Source organism: Aedes aegypti, chromosome 2 (assembly GCF_002204515.2).
Source record: "Aedes aegypti strain LVP_AGWG chromosome 2, AaegL5.0 Primary Assembly, whole genome shotgun sequence".
In the NCBI taxonomy this organism is placed as follows: domain Eukaryota; kingdom Metazoa; phylum Arthropoda; class Insecta; order Diptera; family Culicidae; genus Aedes; species Aedes aegypti.
The window spans coordinates 459367176-459392490 of NC_035108.1; the positions used below are offsets into that span (position 1 = coordinate 459367176).

Here is a 25315-nt window from a genome sequence, read left to right on the forward strand (position 1 = left end):
TGGCGATTTTTTATTCCTCAGCCCGTTACTATTGCCTCTATCACTGGTACAGACGCACTATATGGAGCTATTTCTTGAGAAGCTGTTAAAGAATCAATAGACGAATTCTGTGGGACTTGTAATTCCTGAATTTATAGAAACATGACTGCCCAGATTTTCGAAAAAAATCTTATTGAAACTTTTATCTCCTGATTCCTGTTTGGATTATTCTTGTTGTTTTTTCATTAATTTCCTTATGGTCTTTTTTCGGTTCCTATTCGGTCTCTTTGTGGTCTCTATGTTCAATCATAAGGTCTCTAAAGTTAATATTTTAAAGTCTCTAAAGTTACTATTTTATAGTCGCCCAGCCCAGCCTGTCCAATGACACTTAAAATATGATTTTGATGCGAACGATATGATATGACAATAACAGACATTTATTCATAATTTTTTTCTAATTTTTCCTCTGGAGTCATCCAAGGACTTTTTTGGATATTTATCTAGTTTTGTCTTTGAAAAATTGCCAAAAAAAAAATATATGTGAAAAAATGTTCGCGCTTCCTGGCAGAAAGTTGTCTATAGTGATCCCTGGAAATTCCTCCCGATTATAGTGAGGAATAAATTCTTATGAAATTTGACTGTATCAGCCAACTTGCATGTAAGTTTTCAGGCTTGTAAGGCAATTTATTTGCTTAATTTGCCATAGAAAACAAACTTTATGTGTATAACTATACTTATCAGCAAAATTCATAATACTATCGATGCTCAAAAGTTAGTTTTTGATGTTTTAGAAAAGTATTGAATTTTGCCATATAAGAGAAAAAAAGCGTTTTATATGGAGACTGCAATCATGTTAAAAAAAAAACGATTTTATCGTGCAGTTTTAACCAAATTATGTCTGGAACGGCTTTTTGATGATCCAATCCAGCAAGCATGCAAAAAAGGACTCCTTTTGCATGCTTGCTGGATTAGATCACAAAAAAGTTTGATAAATTCTACCTGAAATTTCATGTGAACATTAACCCGTATAGGCCTGAGTGAAAGCAAAAATTCTAAAACTCTCACCGCTCAGCGAATTCTTAATGGATTCAAATGATTTTTTGTCAGTATACTGGCACATATATCTAGTTTCTAGAAGTGGACAGAAGAACGCGGAAATATTCCTGTGGTCAAAGTTATTCCGGTGGATCACTGGGTCAGGTCGGGTGAGAAGGGTACTGTGCGTATGTGCCCCTTGAGGTAGGCAAATTCCAAGTCACAGATTTTTTCTTGAATCGGTTATAATGTGGCCACTACATGACGGAATTTTAAGAAAATGGCATCAGTGTAAACCTTTTGAGAAACGATTGAATTGGATAACTATGAGTATTGCATTTGATTTATCCTACAAATGACCATTTTTGGGTCCTGAGACGCCTCAAACTTACGATAAAGTGGCCAATTTGTATCTGAACATCTGTGACAAGCTTATGGGAATGCAATTTAGTGCACAATTATGTTTGATTTCTTCTTTTCGAGAATTGAAACGAATTTGTATCCAACAAATCTCTAGCCGGTTCTTCCAGGCATTACGTCCGAATGACCACATCCGGTATATTTTAAACGGTGCAAAACTCTTCATTTATAATGTTGAATGTCAATTCTTAATGATTTATGCAAATTAAAATGATTGTCATTGCAAATAAATAAAGGTAACTTTGCATGTCCCAAAAAATTGCGTTTTTTTACCCGACTTGACCCAGTGACCCACCGGAATAACTCCGCCCACAGGAATATTTCCGAGTTCCTCTGGCCACTTCTAGAAACTAGATATGTGGGCCAGTGATCTGACAAAAAATCATTTGAATCCGTAAAGAATTCTCTGAGCGGTGAGGGTTTCAGTATTTTTGCTTCCACTCAGGCCTATTCGGGTTAATGAAACCAGTGTAGTGTTTTATACAACTTTGACGACCTGTAGCTAAAAATTGTGACGTGTAGGGACGTTTCGGAGAACGTCATTAGATTCAGCGACCCCAAATCTACTAGAGACACATAATTTAATCCGTGAGACACGCAAAAATGTCATTTTCGTTACGCTGAATGATAATAGAAACATTTCTTGAGTAATCTAAGTAATAAAAATGAAATTTATGCAATAATATTATAATAAATCATATATACAACCATTCCATGAAAAACCGGTCTAGTGGGTTACCGATTTTTTTTTTTGAAAATTTGCTATTTTGTTCCTTATCCGAAATAAGGATAAACGTGTTTTTGAATAGGGTGACCTGAAAAATCAGGAACTTTGCAAAATTTTTATATTTAAAAAAATTATAACGTTGGAATCGCTTGACCGATTTTCAATTTTCTTATACGAAATGAAAGCTAAAGATTTTGATTTTTCAAGAAAAATATAAAATTTAACAAAAAATAGTGTTTTACATGAAAAAAAATCTAGAAATAGGGTGCAGAGCTACTTGGGCACTTTCATGATTTACTTTGGCATGGGGGGTTTTTCTCGGCCGAATTATCTGAAACTTTGCAATAAAAAGCATTTCAATACGAAGCATATTGTATCCAAATATGAACTCAGTAGCTTTCAAAATACCCCACTGCCGAAGTGAATCAAAAGTGCCAAGAATAGGATACGATTCCCTATATCATTTTTTTCATTAAACACAATTTTTTCAGAGTTTTCTATTTTTTTTCTGAATAGTTGAAATCTTAAGCTTTAATTCCATAAAAAAATTGGAAATCGGTTGAGCTGTTCAAAAGTTATGATTTTCTTTTTCAATAAAAAATATAATGCGCTGAGACCTACAGTGTGTGTCAATAAAAAAATGACTGATTTTTTATTTTCAAACAATAATTTGGTCCCGTGGCCTTCAATACACAAAAAACGGAAATTTTTGATTTTATTCATGTAAAAAACAATCTTTGTGAAATCTCATATTTTTTAAGAAAGTCAAATTTTTAGCTTTAATTTTGTCCAAGAAAATTGAAAATCGGTCAAGCGGTTCAAAAGTTATGTTTTTAAAAATATAAAAATTTTCCAAAGTCGCGATTTTTCTGGTCATTCTATTTTGGAAATGGTCAACATAATCAAAAAATCCAAAAACACGTGTATCCTTATTTCTGATAATAGCAAATTTTCATGGAATTCGGTGACTCACTAGGTTGGTTTTTCATGGAATGGCTGTATAATTGAAAAAAATATACGTGACATCCACTGATTGCACAGAAATTCTTTCACTCCAATTCTCAGGATCACACCTCGAGATCTCCCTTGAGATATCTCCACCGAGTTTCCCAGCAATACGCGCATATTTTTTTTGAAATTCTTCCAGAATTTCTTCCAGGAAATTCTACAGCAGGTGAACGCTTATACTACATGCATTATTGTGAAAAAAATTCGCTGGGATACTTTCAGGATTCTCTCCAGATAGTCTGCTGGTAATTCATCCCTCGATTTTTTATTTGTTTCCTACGGAATTTTTTTTAGAAGAAACTTAGAAATTCTACATGAATGCCTCCTAAAATTTCTACGCAAATTTTCAGTAACTCTTCAAGGGATACTTTTACAGGGATTGCTTAAAAAATCATCCCCATCGCTTGTTACTCCCAGGAATTGTTTGAGGGATTATTTTGAGGAATATTCCAGCAATTTTTCAAAAGATTTCTTAAGCCTTTATGTATTATTATAAATTGTTATAAACATTCGAAATTAATTCGCTTTTATAACTAAAGAAATGAGCGATACCAAAATATTTTGATATTGAAACTCAGGTTCGTTCCCCGTTTTTTTTTCATTTTGTAAAAAAATAGAATTTTCATCTTTTCTTCACTAATTTGTAATATTTGGTAATCAATCGCATGCGGCCACTGATCCAGAGTATACCACTACAGCAGACTCATCCAAAAATTTCTAGAGTAACCTTTCGAGTTAATTTCACCAGGAATTGCTTCACTTTTCATCGAAGATTTTTTCCGAAGTTTTCCTGCTGATCGTCGATTTTTTCAGCAATTGGTCTAGAAAATGGAGGTTTTCTCAAGGATCAAGAAGTCTCTTCAGAGATCCTTGCAGGAGCTCAATACAGCTTTATTTGGGCTTATTTCTCAAAAATTTTCGAACTCAAAATTTACAAAGTAGATCATGGGTCTAAAATCCTGTGATCCTGTCGGTCTATATCCTGTGAAAAAATAGATTTCTATCAAAACTACTAAAAACAAAACTGCTGATTTTTTTTCTCGTTTTGCAAAGTAATGGTAAATTTGTTATCATAATCATTATGTCTTCAAGTCGCTCAGCGAGCATTATGAGACTATCTGGGACATTTGGCTTTATTCAAATTGTTTTGAAATTTATAACACAGGATCCACAGATGTAACATATTTTTTGCTATAAATTATTATGAACGGTATTCTACCGTATTCATGTAAGTTCAACATTAGCTTTTTTGTTCGACAAAATCACAATATGTCATCAACAACAATCAGTAAGTCTTCAATCTGGGCAGTTCTGAACTTCAAAGCATATAATCAACAGAAACAGTTTTTTCGCTATATAAAGCAACGATCAATTCAATTCCTTAATTTAATAAAGGAAAATTTCCTAGAGAATAAAGTTTTGTCCTGTTTACAACAATATAAATAAATGCGAAAATGTTCTATTGGCAAAAAGGCTCACAATTAATTACTGTGGAAGTGCTCAGAAGTATATTAGGCTGAGAAGCAGGCTCTGTGTCAGTTAGGACTCAACGCCAAATAGAAAAAAAATCAACAGAAAATTGTAAAAGAATTAATTGTTTTTTATCATATGATCTATCGATCCTATATTTTTAACTCTTGCACAACTGAGATGATGTTGAAAGTAAGAAAGTTTTATTTTTGTTGAACTTTCCAAAACATCAAGAAAGAGGATCGATTACCTATCGTTTTGCGGAAGAAGGTTACTGTTTTGATTGTAGATGGTATGTCCTAAGGTTTAGGATTGTTTGGATGACGTACAACTTCCCAGATTGTTTCATTATGTCTACTCTAGATCCTTCAGATAAACTCATTGAACATGATTAAATTTGGTTGAACGTTGATAATACTATCAAATAACCAAAAACTATTATAACTGTAGATCGTTTGTTTTGAATTCCAGTTCAGTTTCCAGAACATTGCATATAATCTTATGAAAAATCTGTTAAACTTCTCGACCGCTTAAGCAATGTGATTCATTATTTGTCAAACATAGTATAGCGAAACATACTACTTTTATTACAGTAGACCTTACGTCCTTAAGTCCAGAATATTTTGGATACAATAAAGAATATTTTATAATGTCTGACAATCATTCAGAGAGGCTCAATTAACATAGGTAAATACTTATAATTTCCGGCAGCAAAAAAAAAAAATCCACGGTCATGACTATAGATCCAATGAACTCCATGACAATTTATGTACAATAAAACATCCAAGATATGAATTATTTATAAATGTCTGTCGAACTTACCCCACTTCTAGAAGTGAATTGATGCAATTACTTACGAAATTAAATTCACCTCCGTGGACAAAAACCTATGGGCATTCATTTCATATAGCACACAAAAACTCTCACCGGTTGGGAGGCGCTTTTCTTACACAGAAATAAATCGACATGCACATGCCACACCTGTCCTGGCACGGCACGGCCTAGAATAGAAGTAACATTCCCTTGTAATAAAAAATAAAACACAACGAAAAAAGACAACACCGCCAGACACGCCACACACGCTGTACCTAAAGAAGACACGTACCCTCAGAAGATATTTCTCGCTCATGCAGCATCCATTCAGCTCAGGCACTCAGCTACTAGAGAGAAATATGTACCCTGGCCACAGCTGTTAGAAATGTTTCCACAAAGATTGTACGAAATAACGTAGAGTAGCGTGTATAGCAAATTAGCATAGGAATCGAAACCATATCGTCGTTGTCGTCGAGATCGTCTCCACATTCGGACACAGAAACCACTAACAAAAAAACGAAAACTCTAATCGTTTCAATGAGCTTGAAGACGATGAAAACGCACTCGCGAATTGCAGCGGAACCGAAGCGAATATTATGCTGCACACGTAATTAATAATTATAATCGATATAAATAAACGAGATCGTTCGTTGCAAACGCTTGGGAGAAAAATTATTGAGTAGTCCGAGAACGCATAAACAAATGGGCACGACGTCGTTCGTTGTCGTCGCCGTCAAAGCGCTTTCAGACACGTTTTGAAAGAAGGTGTACGGTACGTGGACCCTGTTTTCGGCACAGTAAGTTTATTTCTTTTCTCATTCTTAGAAAAATTTCATATAAAAATAGATTTTGAAGAGCAATTCTAGACAATCAATTATCGCTTTGCGCTGGAAACTAGATCGATTGTTTACAACCGCGTGTTACTAATTGAGCAAACATTCAGCACAAACGGTTATTAGGTTCTCAAGATTTCGGTTTTAGTGAAACTCTTTTTTATCTTGATCTTAAATTGTTCCATTTGAGCTCAATTCCACTTCCATTTTTATTTATTTATTCTTTTACCAATAATTGTATATTTCAAATAATTCTGACTAAAATATTGATCTATGTAATCTTGTTAACAGGGCTTAGGGTATGATTTTTTTTTTCGTTCTTCAAGACCTCAATCGTAGAGGTGTTGATGACAAACATTTCTACTTATGCAGATATCAATTTTGGTGGTGGGCACCAACAACGCCCTCTCTGGTTACAAATTTGAGACAATGTCATTTCTACGTTCATTTAACGATTATAATAAATGATTAAGATGAAGATGAATCGAAGCTAAACCTTACATTTTCAAGAGCACGGATCTGGAGAACCAAACATCCGTTTAAGCTGAAAACTTAATCGACTGGTCACTCGCTGGTGGTGACCAATCGATTGAGTTTTCAGCTCAAACGGTTGTTCGGTTCTCCAGATCCGTGCTCTTGAAAATTTGAGGTTTGGCTTCGATTTATCTTCACCTTAACAGTAAGGTACAGATAATGTTGCTCCGCCCTAATCACTATCAAAATTACACCGCGTAGAACAGAAGAAATTTATCGCTCCTTCATTCACCTATTTCTTCTGCTTTTCTAGTACCTGTATCATGGTATCCTATATTCTGACTGTTAGCTGGTGCGGACAAATTTGTCAGGTTTACCTAACCTATCCAAACAAGTGTCGTTTAGTTGTTGAACGAAATGTTACTTCCACCTTTCAAACACCTGATGCTTGTTCAAATGGCTAACAAGATGATCCTGTTTTCATCAATGCACATTTTGGCTTGTAGATCGAAGCCATTACAGATTTTGTTGAGCTTCTGATGCCCGCGAAGCAAACAAACAGGTTGGATCTTTTGGAAATCCTCATTTGTTAAACCCAGATTTACGTAAGACATGACAACTTCAAGTTGCGAAGTTGAACAGCAGGCACGAAAGTCACCTTGTCGAAGTTCCTTGCTAAATTTGGACAAACTCTAGGGTTCGCTTGAAATTTTTATCTCTAATTCTGTACATCGTCTATCGTTGTTTTTTTTAGTCTTGTGAGCATTCCGGGAAAGCTGCTCGGTCATGATTTTTCATTCCTTACTTCCACTTCTCCGGTAGTGGTTTTGTTTCCCAGATGACTAGGCGGCATCCACAAATTACGTAACGCTCGAAGGGGGAGGGAAGGGGTAGGCTCGAGCGTTACGACTCATACAAAAATTGTAAAATTTCCATACAAAAAGCGTTACGGAGGGGTGGGGGGCGTCGTTACGTAATAAATGGATGCCGCCCTATCAGCCGGTGCAGTCAGGCGGCCAACCAGCCGGCTTGTTGTTCTCGAGCTGGTGGATAGCATTCTCAATTTTCTTAAATGTGAGAGCAAGTTGGTTTCTTTTATGTACCATGCGACAGTCATTTCCTTCGCTATCGTGACCATATGTACCTGTATCCTCTGTCTCTGTACTATTCAAGTGTTCGTCGTTATGCTACATTTACTTTTCGTTCACCTCATGTCCGTTCATCAAGGTACTTCCATCCTTATTCCTACAATTTCGTAGCAGTATATGCTGGATATGAGTTTTATCAATGGTGCACAATGGTAGAACAATTGGGATATAACGTAAACAAACGTTTTTTCATTGAACAAATTTGTTTAGGAAATATATCAGAAAATTCTACAGAAATTCTTTGAGGAAACCTCAATAAGTTTTCTATCCATTTCCATAAGAGTTCTTTTTCTTTCTGGCGTTACGTCCCAACTGGGACAAAGCCTGCTTCTCAGATTAGTGTTCTTATGAGCACTTCCACAGTTATTAACTGAGAGCCTTCTTTGCCGATTGTAATGTCAAGCAGTTAATCAGTTAGGGCAACACAGCACAATATGCATCAGTATTATACTTCTTTCTTTCGTTATGTCTCAACTGGGGCAGAACCTGCTTCTCAGTTTAGTGTTCATTTGAGCACTTTCACCGAAATGAGAGCTTTATTTTCCAGTTGATAATTGTATTATCCACTGTTTGAAAAGTATTACAAAACTAGTGGTCCCGGCAAACTTCGTCTTGCCATCAAGTAGGCTGTTGAAAAATGTCATGGAACCTCTCACACAACATGACATATTAGTACTCCCCCGTTATACCAAACTTTCCCACAACTTCCCTAAACTTTTTCTTCACACGAACACGTCGGAGCCCTTCAAGAAGACAACAGTGAAAGAATTGTGCAAATCGGGTGTCCCGTTCTGAAGTTATTTCGTGACATACAAACACCACTCCATTTTTATTTATATAGATACCACTGGAAGTCAAAATAAAATTCAACCCTCACCTTGGCCGTTTACCGCTACGGCTATTTGGGGTTCCGGTGCCACAGTACATTCCTGTAATTTTTCCGATTATTCCTACATTAATTTATGTAAGGTGGCGCCCAAGGGTTTTCAGGGATTCTTCCGAAAAATCCAGCAGAATATTATCGAGAGGTACGTTTAGTGATTTTTTAATAATTGTTTTAGATTTTGTTAATAGGAAACCATTTAAGACGTCCTCAAAAGATCCGAAGTCCCTTGAATAATACATGCGGGGGTCGCAAACTAGACTTCACCATGTATTTTACTAAAAGTCGCATCAGTGATATGTACTCTGAATATGTTATTTGGTGTTTTATTGTTTGAATAGTAACTATTCACATATCACGCAACTTTTTTTGGTCCGTGATTTTTATTAGTTTTTATTATATTGGTTAAAAACTCAAATTTTGTTTGTATATTATTGAGTTGTATCTAAGTGTGTATGAAGAGTGGATACATATATTTTAAATGAGCTTAGTATTTTAAACATCGTTAAAATATAAGCAAAACACTGAATAATTTAAATAGCTTCAATTTTAAAACCAGCAAATTTCGGCAAAAAAATTAACTTTTTTTTGTGAGATCTAAGGATACTTTTTGATGTGTGCTTTTTGAAATAGCGTCAAAATGACGCGATAAGAGTTGTTTTTTTTATGTTGAAAATCATCAAATTTATTAAAGTGTGATATTGAATAGTACTTAAATATCAACTAAATATTTGGTTCGATAAAAGTATTTTGTACATTTGTATCAAATTTTTCAATATTTTTATTTCAGCCAATTTTACGGCACAAAAGTAATAAAAATAGATCAATTTTAATCAACGATCATAATAATATAAAACATAAGGTATATTTTAAAATGATGATGAACATAAAAATCTTCGAATCATCCTTTCAAGTTTTTGCCGCCTCTATATGGAGCCCGACCATTGTGTATTGATTTACATGACTTTTTTATTGAAATTATTTCAATTATATTTAGTGTAGAGGACATTTGGTAATAATAATAATCCATAATTATAACATGTGTTGTAAAAAAAAGCTTGTTAACTATGTAACGATATCTGTTCCAAATCTGAAATTATGGTTTAATGTTTATCGAAATCCCAATTGAGGAAATCCTAAGAAATTTTTGGAAGATTTGTCAGAGAAATATTGTGAACAAAGCTTTGGAGAAATCTGCAAAACTTCCCGGAGGTATCTGTAGAAACATTTCTGGATGAACTGTGACGAACTAAATTTATGAAATTAAAACAACGATAACTCTAAGTTCAATGCAGTTTTAGGCTTGTCCATTGTTATAAGCAATAATCTCAAAAATATGTCAAACGTATAAATACATCGCTCTTCAGTTTTGTTTATCGTTGACAACAAATAAAAAAGGACGTAAAAATATATTTCGCCACTATTCAGGATACAACAAATAGAAAAATTGTCAAAAAAGATTTTTAAGTTTCCAATATGGTGGTTCATCTTTCAGTACAAAATGTAATATGGTAAAGAAGTATTCGACGGCAAATTCCAGTAACTTGCTCGGTCATGTTGCCAATGGAGAATTGAATGCCGGTGGATGCATAAAAATTTATCTGAACTTCCGGAAAATATGGTCAGTTATGTTTGTATTTCCAATCATGTACACTCCCGTGCATAAGTTTGGGTTCACCCCCTCAAAAACATACAAAAGTGTTCAGTCCAAATCTCTGTTATTATTCGTCCAATTTAAACTCTCTAAACCGCATTCGAAAGGTAAAGAGTTATATTTACTTTGTATGTATTTTTCCAAAAACATGTTTTGAATTTTGTATACTAAATTTTTACTTGAACTTGTGACATTTAAAAAAAAAAAACACACTGAAAAAACATAGCTAATTTTCTCAGCATCGACCAAAAATTTAAAACAAGTTGCCATTAGAATCGCAATCTTATATTTTTCGAAGAGCACTTACGAATTTTTTGCGATAAAATCTGAAAACTATTCAAAATTAATGAAACAAAAAAAAAAGTTTAAGTTCATCCCTTAGTATGATGTATGTATCGTGCAAAAGTATGGGTTCACCTGAGTCACTCGCAAATCATTTTTGTTAATATCTTTGCCATTTTTCAACTGATTTTAATAATTCATAGCTTTTTCAAACGCAAATAATGGTGCATACATGATTGGTTGAGATTTCACAGATTTTTCGTGTTTTAGGTAAGTTGTAAGGCCGTCTTCAGTGTCTTGTAGTATACTCGTACTTACACGAATTTCTCTGATAATGATCGTGATTTTGGACCTTCCAGAGATTTCAAGGGATGTTGGAGTAAATCAAATTCATGTTCAAGATATGGTAGGTCTAAATTATTTAGATGCTACAAAAGAATCAGGACCAGATGGAATCTCACCAGTATTTACGATAAATCATGAACTATCGTGGGATTGCCATGATTCCATGTATTCCAAAACTATTCGAATCAATTATTAACAAATGTATTTTTTGTCAAATAAAACATAGAATAACTAATTCACAACATGGCTTCATTATAGGCCGTTCAACTACCACAAACCTCCTGCAGTTTGTTGATTATTCCTTGATGGCAATGGATAAAGTTAACCACATAGAGGCTCTTTACACTGATTCCAGTAAAGCATTTGATAGATTTGACTTTTCAATGTTAATTTTCAAACTGGGTAAAATAGGGGACGCCGGGAGTTTGGTTTTCGTTTCGCGCATTTTGCTGGGCAGTGCTTCAGAAAGCCCAAGCAAGACGATTCGTTTTTGGGGCGCCGAGAAGTTTTGCGCGCTATGTGAGTGCGAAAAGATATTCGTGTTCAGTCGAGGATGGATTACCAACTGGTGAGCTCGTTTCATGCTTATGATAACATATTTTTTCATGAAAGCGTTACTTTTATGTAATATTCAATCAAACTTTGTGTGGTTCGTCACTACAAGTGTCGGCATTAATACCTATTTTGTATAGTTCTAGTATACATATTGTTATTTTTTTAAAACTTCTTCCAAAGACTTTTCTTCTTGAGACATAAAAGCACAGCAATACTTTTATGTATTGCTGTGTGCGTTTGAAATGCAAATATCAAATGCGGGAAGATTTTTCACAAGGAAGGCGAAGTCAAAGATAGATTTTCATTGCTAGGTTGGCGGTGATATTTATCGCGATTGCCAAGAGTCCTTCGATTAGTTTGTGTTACCGCATTTGGAACGCATTTGAACAAGATTTGCACGTCAAACGCAAACAGCAATAATTTTCAAACAAACTATGTATGGTTTAAAAATATATGCATATATTTTTCTCTTTTCGCCATTAATAAAAACTTCGTTTGAATAGTTCGACATTATAGATGTTGACGTTCATTTTTAATCTTCTAACAAAAACTTTTCGAGACAAAAATAAAAACTAGCTTTAAGTACAAGTCGTATTTTTCCTCCTTATTCATGGATCGCATCACCGACCAAAGGTGACTCCCAGATCTTTTCCTTCTCCACTAATAAACTGCCTTCCCGTAGTTATTGTGGAGATGCAGAGGTATTCTCGGTCTCTAGAAGCAACAATCATTACACCCTTACAACCCCTTCCCATGCCAACTGACTGTAAGGACTTGGCCGTCGTCGTTATTGATCAATAATATTAGATCTGCTAAAATTACACTCCGAGAGTAAGCGGAAACTCCCATCCCTTATTCATTTGGATCGCAGTGCAATTATTACCAGTTCCGATCAATCACGGAGTAGCAACCATTGAAATGTACAGTCAGTCTATGCTATGCTATGCTTAATTTTCAAAATGGGTAAAATAGGTATCCAGATAAAGCTTCTCAAATGGATCGAGTCATGTTTAATTTGCCGGCAGCAAATAGTAAGATTTAATGACAAAACATCTAAATCAATTCAAGTCACATCGGGTGTTCCTCAAGGCTCCCACTTAGGACCACTCCTTTTTATTTTATATGTTAACGACGTATCTTTTATTCTTAAAAAAAAATAGGGATTGTTATATATCCAGATGACATGAAATTGTTTTTAGAAATCAGATGACGATTTTGAATCATCCCATAATGAAATACTTCTATTTAATACCTGGTGTTTTGAAAGTTTATTTTAGTTGAATGTTAAAAAATGTAATCTAATAACTTATAGCAGAAAATGAAACACCCCGAATTTAACAATAAGGTTAGGAAACCGCAATGTTAAAAAATGTGATAAAATTAGAGATCTGTGAGTAGTTTTGGATTCCAAAATAACGTTCGTTGAACATTACAACACAATAACTCATAAAGAGGGCAATATGCTTAACTTTTTAAAACGTTTCGGATTTTATTTTCAAGACTCTTGTACATTCACTCCCTTTACGATGCTTATGTGAGATCTATATTAGAGTATTGTAGTGTTGTCTGGTCCCCATATTGGAAATCACATGAAGAACGAATAGAGTCGTTTCAAATGCAGTTTTTACTATACGCACTCCACAAATTAAGATGGACAATATTTCCTCTTCCATCATATAACATCGTGCATGTTGATAAACATTCAGACTTTGAAACAGCGAAGGGAAATTATTATTATTATAGCTTTATTAAGGAGATTTTCAGCCCTAGGCTGGTTCATCTCCGAGCGAAGGGAAAGTTGTTATGCTCCTAATCGAAAATTGCGTCACAGAAAATTGTTCACTTTAGATCGTTATCGTACAAAATACGCCAAATTGAGTCCTCTATATCAAATGATATCTGTTTACAATTAGCACTGTGAAATTAATTAAGTATGCCCCGGACTAAAATGAAATCACATTTCAACACACTAAGAATCTTAGAACTTAAGAAATTATGTAACTATGTAGTCTACAAATGATTGATGAATAAATAAATAAGTCTTTCATCAATGGTTTGTTATTTTTGAAATCGATACCGCGATAGGAAGGTACGTTGATTTTTTTAAATTCTTGACGAGTTAAAACAGTTTGTACTCATTGCATGAATGTCTCTATTGTTCCACATTTTTGACACACGGATGGCGTAATTTGGGGAGGAACTGGTTTATTTTGTAAGAATTCACACTCTACAATAAATCTGAATCGTTGTCTGATATGACAATGGCACTGAAGGTTTTAAATTAAAACTATAGCCACAGCCACACTTATAGGACATGGAATTTTCCAAACATAGTTCGACACAATCCTTATTTTGAACGAAATATATATTCCGTGAAAACATTTTAATATTAATTTTACAATTTTAAAATTTTAAAGTATTTATTGGAACCTGTTTGGTTTCTTTTTGTTTATTGTTCACTCTCTTTTCTCATACATGAGCTCTCTTAGTCTCCTATTTTGAGACACTTAGTCGCAATCAGTCCTGTATTTTTCAGTGTACAGTTCGCTTTTCTAGCTTCTGTCTGAAGTCAGGACACTTTTCGAGCTGTTAACGGACATCTGCCCGGAAACCGCCCTCCAACCCTAGACTGCCATTTACCGCCGAAGGAAAATGGGTGCTGGAAAATTGCCCACCCGGTAGCGTTGTCGTCGTTCTCGTGGACATTCGCCTCAGTTGCCGGGAAGGCGTCTTGCTGCACAGATCGAAGGAAAATCCCACCGTTCGGAAAACACGGCGCGCATTGCGGTGCGGTGTGGTGTGAGGTTCGACGCCCACTTGATATATTTCTTTTTACGATTTGAGCAGACCAGTCAAGTGACCGTTAACGGCTGCTAGGAGTGAAATGTAATGGCTAGCGAGTGGCCAACGGAAGTGACACTGAAACCGAAAGTGTAAGTGTCGTTGGATTTTTTTTTTCCTAGAAGTGTATTGCTTGGTTTCGGTTTGGGATGGATGTTTGTGTCGTGAAGGTTTTCCTCTCTGTGGCATAAACGGAAAAAAGTAGTTTAGAAGGTCATGTGAGTTTACGACGCGATGCGTGCGAAAGTCAATGTAAAACATGTTTCGGGGTTAGAAATTGGCACGGTTTGCTGATTTATATTCGGCAATATAAACGGCAAGTAGAGAAATGAGTTTCAAATAATTTCTAGACTTGTGTTTACTGCTGTATAGTATTGAGTAATGATTTATTTATATTGGCTTGAGATTAATGTCGAAAGCAATCGTGTTTCAAGTTTAATTTAAATTCAACAGATTCATGTTACAAGTCTTGGGAATTTGAAAATCGATTCGCAAATAGATGAATCTTCGTGTATAAGGTGACACTATTTAAAAATATTCTCATTCGTTTATTCACTAATTAATTTTTATGTTACAGTGTTAAGTCTTTCCGTTCAATGCTCTCCATCGATTTGATTTTCGTAGATGAAATCAATCGCGTCAGTAGGTTAACATCTTGATTCTCCTTTGTTCCTTTGATACTTTCTATGATTGGTGCTGGGATTGGACCTGGTGTATCACAAAACATTTCCATGAGCAAAACAAAGTTTGTTTCAAAATTCAAGAAAAATGTTACCTGTGGTGTGTATTACATATTCCCTGTTATCCGCTGATGTTAGATGATACTTGTACCCTTCTGCGCCATCAGGACCGTAATCAACGAACCGTACCCTGAATTATTAAGAAAATCATTGAACTATGTTTCAAAACACTATTGATAACTACATATTTTACCCTGGTATTGTTGCAAGATTCTGCATCGTCCGCCGAATTACTCGGACATCGTGCTCCTCTGTTTTTCTAACCGTTTCCAAAGGCGTTTCTGCTTGGGTCAAAATCACACAACTCACTATCCCAAGAATCAAATAGATGTTTTCAGCTGCCATGACGAATTCTCAGCTACGAAATCACAACACCAAACTACTCTCAATTCATGCTTCACCTTACACGGTAATTGTTTAATAGACATTTAACAGTACCGTTGGTTTATCTTTTATACTAACTTCAAAACCGTGCTCTACATAGTGGAATAGAGCGGACGCTTTGGAAGTGAAACGGGTTTGCCTGGATTCAATGATAAGCAGGTTTTATGTTTGGCAGTGGCGCCCCCAATTTGTGGACTTCTATCTGGATGTTGGATGCAAATAATTAGTTAATTAGATTGAATGTTGTTCAACTTTTACACCCAAAGCTGATGTGCTTTCGATACTATTTCAACTGATACCATCAAAGTATCTCTTTATTGAGATTCTGCTCAGAGGATTTGATTACGTGAAACAATCAAAGTATCATTATCCAACTATGATAGAAACTTCTAGAAGACGATCGAATTATTTGGTCGAAAGTAACGAGAGTGATACTGCTATACGAAGGCGGTAACTTTTGATTACTGCTTGCTTCATTTTCATTGGTAAATCATCAATCCACGAGACAAACGTCAGTCAAGTGCACTTCGCCCATTGACTTAAAAACCGGCATTATTAGCTTAGCGACCAGTCACTTTTACTACATTCACCATTTGCGTCAACATATAATCCAATTCGCTGTTCGCTATGGTCTGAAGCTCTGTATGCAATGAGTTCAGGTTAAGATTTTTTCCATTCTTCCTTTAATTCTACTCAGGGAACGCAAAGCATTGCATGCATGACTCTTCAGTATAGTATTTGCGGGTTCAAATACCGGCCAGTGAAAAATCTCTTCGGTTGAATATTTTCAGGGCATAGAATATCTTCGTGATTAAACAAGAAAAAATGATCAATTGGCAAAACATTTCTTATTTAATATTTTTGTGACTGCTCATAGAATACTAAGCTGAGCAGCAACTCCTGTACTGTTCAGTACGACCCTCCATTTAATGGGAAACAAGAATCTGTATTGAAAATATTGTCGATATTCTGCTACTACTCTTTCAATACTTTTATTTGAATTTGGACACCGAGAATCGTTTAAGTGATCTCTGGTGATCCTGCTTATATCTATGTCTCGATTTTCTTATGGCTTGTTCATGATTTTTTCCAATAATAATTTAAGTCTGTAAGAGCATCGATTGAGTCACTACGCTTTCAGAGTCTACGAGTTTTCTATTTTACTATCCAAAGCTTTTATTTAGGACCATTGTTTCGGAACTGCCAGTTTAAGCCCCGTACTCGTCATCATCGAAATCACACTTAAGTAAATAAATATCACTTCTAGCGTAACATTTCAGCCATTCCATGAAAAACCGATCTAGTGGGTTACCGAATTCCGTGAAAATGTGCTATTTTGTTCCTTATCCGAAATAACCCAGTCAACATTTTGGTTGGTATAACTTTTGTTATACATCATTCTATATGAATCAATTCAATCGTATAGAATGCATGAAAAGGCTATATACCAAAGTGGAGGCTATATGCGTACTTGGCACGACTTTTTCAGACTTTCTGCGATCAGATATATGATGCCACCAAATTTTGGATGAAATAAAAAAAAGGTTCCAGCGAGTCTCGAACGCGGGACCTCTGGATTAGGAATCGGATTCATTACCACTGTACCACTAAGGGTTTTATATCAGCTAAGTGATTATTTGCCAATATTAATACATGCTCCATGTACAGCGACACTTGCTATGGTGTTCTTTGAGGCCCATCGTCAGCAGATACCAAGTTTGGGTAACAATTTTTGAAAAGTTATTGCGATTTCATACGATGTTTTCTGGATTGATATATGATCTGTCAGTTTATACAAATTAACACGATTCTATGTTGCACTATTTACGACATGTGTTGTTGTCAACACAGATTATCGTTTATGTATCGTATTGGGGATTTATATACAACTTGTGTTTACATTGATAGCGCTTAATTTGGCATCTTGTGCGATTCTGATTTCTGACGTATGAATATGTGATTTTGGAAGCACATTCTTATACGATGCGTGGTTCACTGGGAAGGATACACGCGTTTTTGGATTTTTTGGTTAGGGTGTCCATTTCCGAAGTAGGGTGACCAGAAAAATCGCGATCGATTTTCAATCTTCTTGAACGAAATGAAAGCTAAAGATTTTGACTCTTCATGAAAAATATAAAATTTCACAAAAAATCTTTTTTTACATGAAAATAATTAATAATTTCCGTTTTATCGTGTTTTGAAAGCCTCGGGACCAAAAGGACTAAAATTGAAAAATCTGCAAAAAAAAATTTTACATGAAATTTTTTAAAAATTTCTAGTTGTTTTTATAAATTTTCATTTTTTACAATGCAAAAAAATATTTTTTCAAAGTTTCATATTATTTTCTGAAAAGTTGAAATCTTAAGCTTTCATTCCATAGAAAAAGATTGGAAATCGGTTGAGCTGTTCAAAAGTTATGATTTTTTTTTAAATAACAATTTTATGCGCTGAGACCTACAGTGTGTGCCGATAAAAAATGACTGATTTTTAATTTAAAAAAAAAAAATAAATTTAAAAAACTAAAAAACATACTTCGCTGAAAATTTTACAGTAAACGTATTTTTTTTGCACTTTCAAGAAAAAATGAGAACAGCAATAGCCCCTTTGATCCCAACCCTAATCAAAAAATCCTAAAACACGTGTATCCTTATTTCGGATAAGGAACAAAATAGCAAATTTTCACGGAACTCGGTGATCCACTAGATCGGTTTTCATCTTGTTCCTAAGTTTAAAAACAACTTAGATCAATCGTAGGTGTTGAGCAAAACAGAGTCGTTTATCATATTTTTATGAACGTTCAATCACGACTCTCCAATACGAGCCATTTATTCTGAAATATGTTTAAGTCTCCAGCGATCCATTTTGATTGCATGGCGAAATTTGAAGGTTTGAAGCATACCTCCTGTATAGTAAGCAGAAAATAGCAGATAAAAAACATATCGTAAGCGAAAAACATAGTCCTAATGAATTAAACACTACAAATAATGCATAACATTTTTGTTTTGTTTTCATTTTCCATATACAAACTACATATCATAAAACATTATATAACGATTGTCAAAAATGGTCAAATTGAAAGCTCTCAGTTAATAACTGTGGAAGTATTTAAAAGAACACAAAGTCGAACACAATCCCAGTAGGGACAAATGGCAAGAAGAAGAAGAAAAAGAATGCATAAATTTTAGAAGGGCCAATCTGATAATGGAATAAATAATATGGTTTGATTCAACATAAAAAGGCATAGCTAAAAATTCCCATCGAAATCAGCTTGCCTCTCATATATTTATTTTATATTTTGCTCTCAATTATTCAGTATTAGTAGTTGTACTTATTGTATTCAGTAGTAGTACTTAACAATTATTCAAATCAGCTCGATTATCAATAAAATTACTCAATCTTAAAAGGACCTAACTGAAACCATGTTCTATCAAAAAGCATAACTGGGGGTGACCTGAGATGAGTCTTGCGAAGAGGATAAAAAATCAATGTCATATGTAGCCAGATTCCGCTGTTACGATACGGCAAATGCAGCCCGTCGTTTTTTTTCGGCTGAGAAGGTAGGAAGTATTGTATTCGAAATAAATTGTTATTGAAAATCTCATTCAGCGGAGCAGTTTTTCCATAGATGCTGATAAATCTAAACACAAGACTAGCAAATTATTATGTCTCCTACGTTCGCTGGCATGAGATTTCGTTCGTTTTCGTTTTTCTGAGACGTTCATGTGAGGGTTTAAACAGCTTGCTCATTTATTGATGTAAACACATAGTGGAATAAGAGAAATTCAGCAATCATAGAAAAAGAATACAGTCTACGCGAGTCTCGTCTCAGATGATGACCAACTGAAACCAGGTTTAATCGAGGGGTTAACAGGAATTGCTTGACTGATTTGGAGATTAGTAAAAGGGTCGTTTTTTCACGAGTTGTTGTGTCACGTAATAGACTATCATGAGTGTCTGACGTGTGTATAAATCATGTATTGTGTTTGGACGCATAGATTGGACCATAGCTAGACCACTTTTACATGTTACGCTAGAGTTGGTCTCGTTTCATTCTGCGTCGGCTTCAAGTCATTTTCGTGAATCAAAAATTCGATTCCTCTTACTCTTCTTCACTATTTCCCCAGTTTTGATATTTTTTTCTTCAATAACATTAAGAAAAGTCGAGAAACTTCTCAACCTGGAAATATCCTCGATCAATCGTGATTCAAACCCATGATCCTAAGCATGGTTTTGTTTAAAAGCTATGCTTTTATCGTAACAAATGAGGAAAACACAGAAAGTGTTTAGCCCTCTATCAACCCCGAGTTTATACCTGCGATTATTTCTGCATAGATTCTCAGTGGGGTTTTGAAGAGATCCTTAGTTCATATGCAGATTTTTTTTGTGGGTTCCGCATGGACTACTGACCAAGATGGATTAGCGGATTTTCGTGGAACTTTCTGATGGATGTATTCATAATGATTTTTTTCATACATTCCTTAACCAATCTGCAGGATATTCTCAATGCCGGCAGGTTTCAACTTGTGCAAGATAATGTATCAAGGATCATTCATTCAGTGGTCTGTGAAATACACAAAGAACTTCAAAAATTGATGGTCTGTCTTACCCCCTGAACATTTGAGGAAACGGGGACAAGCAGCTCTAAACCAAGTGAATTAGAGAAACTTTGTAACGCCAAATGTGGTTCTAAGAGACGTTTGACCAGTATAAAAACACATCGTGGATCTAGTAATTCTTCAAATATCATTCAAGTAATTTATTAGAGATTTTGCGAAGAATTATGAGGTTAATTATAATCAAACCAAACAATTTCCAATATTTCGTCGAGAATGGTAGATTGCTATAGATCATCACAAAAGTTACATTGGTAGTTGAATAATATCTTATTGAGCTTAAACGAAGTTTCCAAAGATATTTTCAGGTGATTTTTTTCGCTCAACTAGTCCCATTGAATTTGGATAGAATGTAAAATTGCAAAAAAACCTGATTGCAACCTGAAAAAACCAAATTGCAACCTGATTTTCTCAAAACCAGGTTTATATCACTGACACCCCTTTGCTTCATGCCAGTCGTTACCACAAGACTAAGAAAGCTTTTTGTCTTTGGGATCATTCATTGGATCAACTTTTGTAAACAATCCTGTTAAAAATGTGTGTATCATTTATGTTCGAATAAGAAACAAAACAGCTAATTTTCACGGAATTCGGTGACCCACTAGAACGGTTTTTCATGAAATGGCTGTATATATAGCTTTCTTTTCTTGTCATTACTAAAACTAAACTTTGAATAGTTCGATATTTTGAATGTCGACGTATTTTCTTAATTTTTTATCTTTATATATCTCTTGACCTCGAGACAAAATGCAAAAAATAGTTTTAAGTACGAGTCGTATTTTTCCTCCTTATGCGATCACATCACCGACCAAAGGTGACTCCAAGATCTTTATCCTTCTTCACTAATATAAACACCCTTCCCGTGGTTATTGTGGAGATGCAGTGGTATTCTCGGTCTCTAGAAGCAACAATCATTACACCCTAACATTCCTTTCCCATCCCAACTGACTGTAAGGACTTGACCGGCACCGTTATTGATTAATTATATGAGATCTGCTAAAATTCCACTACGAGAGTAAACGGAAACTCCCATCCCTTATTCATTTGGATCGAAGTGCAATTCTTACCAGTTCCGATCAATCACGGAGTAGCAACCATTGACATATACAATCAGTCTATGCTATGCTATGCTTTTTAAATCAGTTTTATTAAACAAATTCAACAAAAATTGACTAAACTGCTTATCTTTACAACCAGGGAAGTTGGTTTAATGTACTATTTTATTGCTAGATATCAAATCAATGAACAGCAAAAAATCTGTGAATTTGCGTAGTGATTTCTTCTTTGCATCGAAGTGATCAAGTTTTCAGGAGAAACTAAAGATTCATGAAAAATGTTTCATCGCACAGAAACCCTTTCAAATTTTTCACTGGAATTTCTTCAACAATTTTGCATAAAAATCTCAGAAAATCATCAAAATTGCTCTAAATATTTTTATGAATGATGCCACAAAATATCTGTGGACAATTTTTCAGGAATTGACTAAGATTTTTTTTTCCAGAAATTCGATCGGCAATTCTGAATTAGCAAAGAACCTCCAGAGAGTGTACCTTGGGAGTTCTAGAGGAATTTACTGAAAATCGTCAAAAGATAATGTCTGGAGAGCTGGCACTTTCAGGAATCACTAGCACCACCACACTCGTGCTGTGTATAACACGATGCGACTGGTCTTAGATTAATCTATTACTTCTTCGAAAGATTCTTCAATAATCTTCTGATGGGAATTCTTGGATATATTTAAGAAAAATGCTAGTAAATATCCTTAAAGGAATTCCTCGGCAATCTCTGCCTAGAGCAATATTTGGAGGTGTTCTTATTGAAATTTTTGGTCGCAATCTTAAAACATCTTGTGCTAATATTTATAGGATTTTTTTTCGATAATATTCGAAAAAGTTGCTTCTGGAATTTCAATCTTAATTTTCAAATCTCCATAGTTTTTTTTTGGCAAAATGCTTTAACGTGTTCAAAAGATATCTTTAGAAGATCCGCCAGAAGATTTTTATTATCTTTATTATGTTATTTTGGATGAATTCTCAACATAAAACTGCGAGAAGAATTTCTGTCAGATATTCCTGGTGACATTGCGCACGAAACTCTGAAAGAATTCCAGAAACATCTTAGGAACTACGTGGAAAACTGTGGAAGAATTATTTGATGGTAATAATTTACTGAAAACATTATTGAAATCAAATCAGTTGTATGAAATATTGTCTGACTATTAGAAGAATTCAAGAAAAAATCTCAAAGAAATTTTTCGGATAAAGCAATTAGTAGGATATGACAGGCTGGTTTTGCTGGGTAGTGTGTTGTCAAGGCCCAAGCCATCGGGATCATTTTTGGAGCGCAATCGGGGTGATTTTTTTGTTCGTGACTCGATTTGCGCTTTTTTTGCTAGGCAGTGTGTTGCGAACTCCCAAGCTATGGGAATCATTTTTCGGCGCGCAATCGGGGTGATTTTTTTTTTCTTTTCGTTCTTGGCTCGGTTCGCACTACTTTTGCTGGGCAGTGTTTTGCGAAGGCCAAGCTGAAGGTGATTTGTGGCTGCTCAGTCAAGGACGGAGAATAAATTGGTGAGCTCGTTCCATGCTTTTTCAATATCTGTTAAATATGTATGGCTACACATTTTCATCGTTATAACGGTGGGAATGTTATGTGAATATGATTATTTAACAAATTATGAATGGTTCGTCACTGTGAGTGTCGGCATAAGAGTGTTCTACAATGGTCCAATCAATCGAGTGAATTTTTCTCTTCTTTTCAAATGAGTGAAATACGATAATACACGCTTTCGCCTGACGCCTGAATGTTGCGTTTATGTATTGTTCCATAAACTTTGAATGGTTCGTCACTTCAAGTGTCGACATTAATCTTCTTCCACTTGGAAAATTTTCATATTCGCGAAAAATATTATATTTATTAGCATTTATATCTCACACATAATCTTTCATCATGATCGATCCCCCGTAAGAATAAGCACGACGCTGATGGAGTTTGTTTCTATATTGAACAGATGATAAATAGTTTATTTCATTATTGAGGCTTTCTGCTGATCTTTTTTTTTTGTTGAATCATGGGTAGGACAATCCTTTGAGTGTCCTTCCCAGCTATTTTTGTTCGTAGTACATGTCCTACCTACTTTCCGCGCCACTGGAATAAAGTATCAAGCACATAAAATGCATCGAAGCCATTTTATTTCACACAAAATGATCTACTTCTGATACATATAGCTCAGCCGTTTTTCAACTGGTTGGTTAACTCAATTTTCAAACTAAATTTCAAATTTGTGATCAGGGTTGGGAAAAATCTTGAAACTCACTCTACAGTAGCCAAGCAAAGCCAATCACAGTCAGCGAAGCCAGTGAAATTCACGCCCATCGCTGCTGTAGGCTATTTCCCGCTGCATTTCCCGCATTTAGAGCCTTCAATGACACTCATGATTTAGAAAAGTCGTCCACCCAACATAGGCTACTTGATGAGATTCGCGTTTTTGAACTACTGTACTGGGAGAGCGACGTGATTTTCGCGAAAATTCAAGCCTACTACTATTACCATTCCCAGCATTGTTTGTGATACTCTAAGCACAAACAAACAGTCGTAACAGCTAGAACAATTATCTATTTGAAACACGTGAACATATGGCCAACCGCGAATTAGGTGGCGGTAGTGAGCAAACGTCAATCTCGAACAAAAGTGATGCGAGCGCCACGGGTGACTCGTCGGCCAGCTACCAAATATTAGAATTGGGCGCTATTCTGCTGTGCGATGAAAATAATTAGAGTGTTACGTCTGTTTGTGGGTGCTCTAAGGCTTGTTCATAAAGAGCTGTAAATTTCCAGCTGAGTAAATTTCATGTTACTTCCAAGCTGCGCTTATAATGTCAGGTTAATCGGAGCACTAGAAGCTGAGATTCCAGCTTGATCATTTTGCATGGAAAACAGCCAATGTGTACTTTACTTTGTCCAGTACTGTATAGCTATCTGTAGTAGAGCATTTTGTATGGGAAAACGCCTTTGGTGCATTTTATATGTCCGATACTGAATATTAAGACACTTGCCAGGTGCCCCACAAGAACTATTCCATAGATCTTATCTAAGATCTTTTAAAAATATCACTAAGGTTTTCGCCGAAGATATGTCATGCTTAGACACATATAACACTGTATCTAGCATCTATCTTCCAATTTCTTAATCTATATATTTAGAAATTGTTACATTTTCCACTTAAGTTACTTATTTTGTTATATACCTATTATAATGAATGAAAGTAAACTAACGTCATTTAAAATCTCTAAGATTAATAACTGAATTAAACTATTTTTTCTCCTATATCTTTTGCAGACTTCATAACATCACACAGTATTCACCGGGGGCAGCAGTATGGACAGTTCACAGGCACAGTCTACCGTCCAGGCGCAGTATTCTTTCAAAGGCTCGAACAACGACGAGCTATGCTTCGCCAAGGGCGACATCATCACACTAACCCAGCGCGAGGAAGGCGGCTGGTGGGAGGGCACCTTGGGCGACAAGACGGGCTGGTTCCCGAGCAACTACGTCAAGGAGTATGCCGGTACGTTTCGGAATGAATTAATTCTTGGAAATCGTTGTGGTAATTTGCTGTTATTTGTCTAGGTCCCCTACCGTTATCCGAGACGATACGTCCACCGGAAGATATTCAAGCTTTTCGTTCGGTCGTATTTCGAGATCTGCTGGAAAGCGAAAGGGCACATGTGGCGGAGCTTCGAGGGTTGCTAGAAAATTTCTTGGAGCCTCTGCAGAATAGTCAAATGTAGGTCTTTGTTTCTTCGTTCGACTTTCCTCGGTTTCTCAACTCATTTAATTATTTTGAACAGATTAAATTTGGATGAGTATACACAGCTGATGTGTAATTTCGTCGAGATCGTTGAAATGCACGAAGACTTTCTTCAAAACTTGGAAGAATCGAATGACCGCGTTGGAAAGGTGTTTCTTACGAAAGCGCCCACCATGAAGAAGATCCACCAATGCTACTGTGCGGCTCATCCTCGTGCCATCATTATTGTTGATAAGTATCGGTAAGTTATAGGAAAATCATAGCAATTTTGTATTATCCTTATCGTGATTTTCGTTTTGATA

The 25315-nt window shown here is 35.4% G+C and overlaps 1 protein-coding gene across 8 annotated transcripts in view; it reads left to right on the forward strand.

The window, feature by feature from the left end:
• LOC5565906 (rho guanine nucleotide exchange factor 7) overlaps positions 1 to 25315 on the forward strand; it is a 74755-nt gene that overhangs the window by 32315 nt on the left and 17125 nt on the right. For 6 of the 8 annotated variants that reach the window (XR_002501019.1, XM_021848150.1, XM_021848151.1 and 3 more), the window contains exons 2-4: positions 24542 to 24770; positions 24833 to 24989; positions 25054 to 25254. Coding sequence is in view for 7 of the 8 variants with exons in the window: in XM_021848150.1 (XP_021703842.1) it covers positions 24581 to 24770; positions 24833 to 24989; positions 25054 to 25254 (548 nt within the window). In the remaining variant the exon portion in view is untranslated. Of the gene's footprint in view, positions 1 to 4695; positions 6250 to 14329; positions 14560 to 24541; positions 24771 to 24832; positions 24990 to 25053; positions 25255 to 25315 lie in introns of those variants that run through there. The other 2 variants (XM_021848148.1, XM_021848149.1) reach the window with 2 other exon arrangements.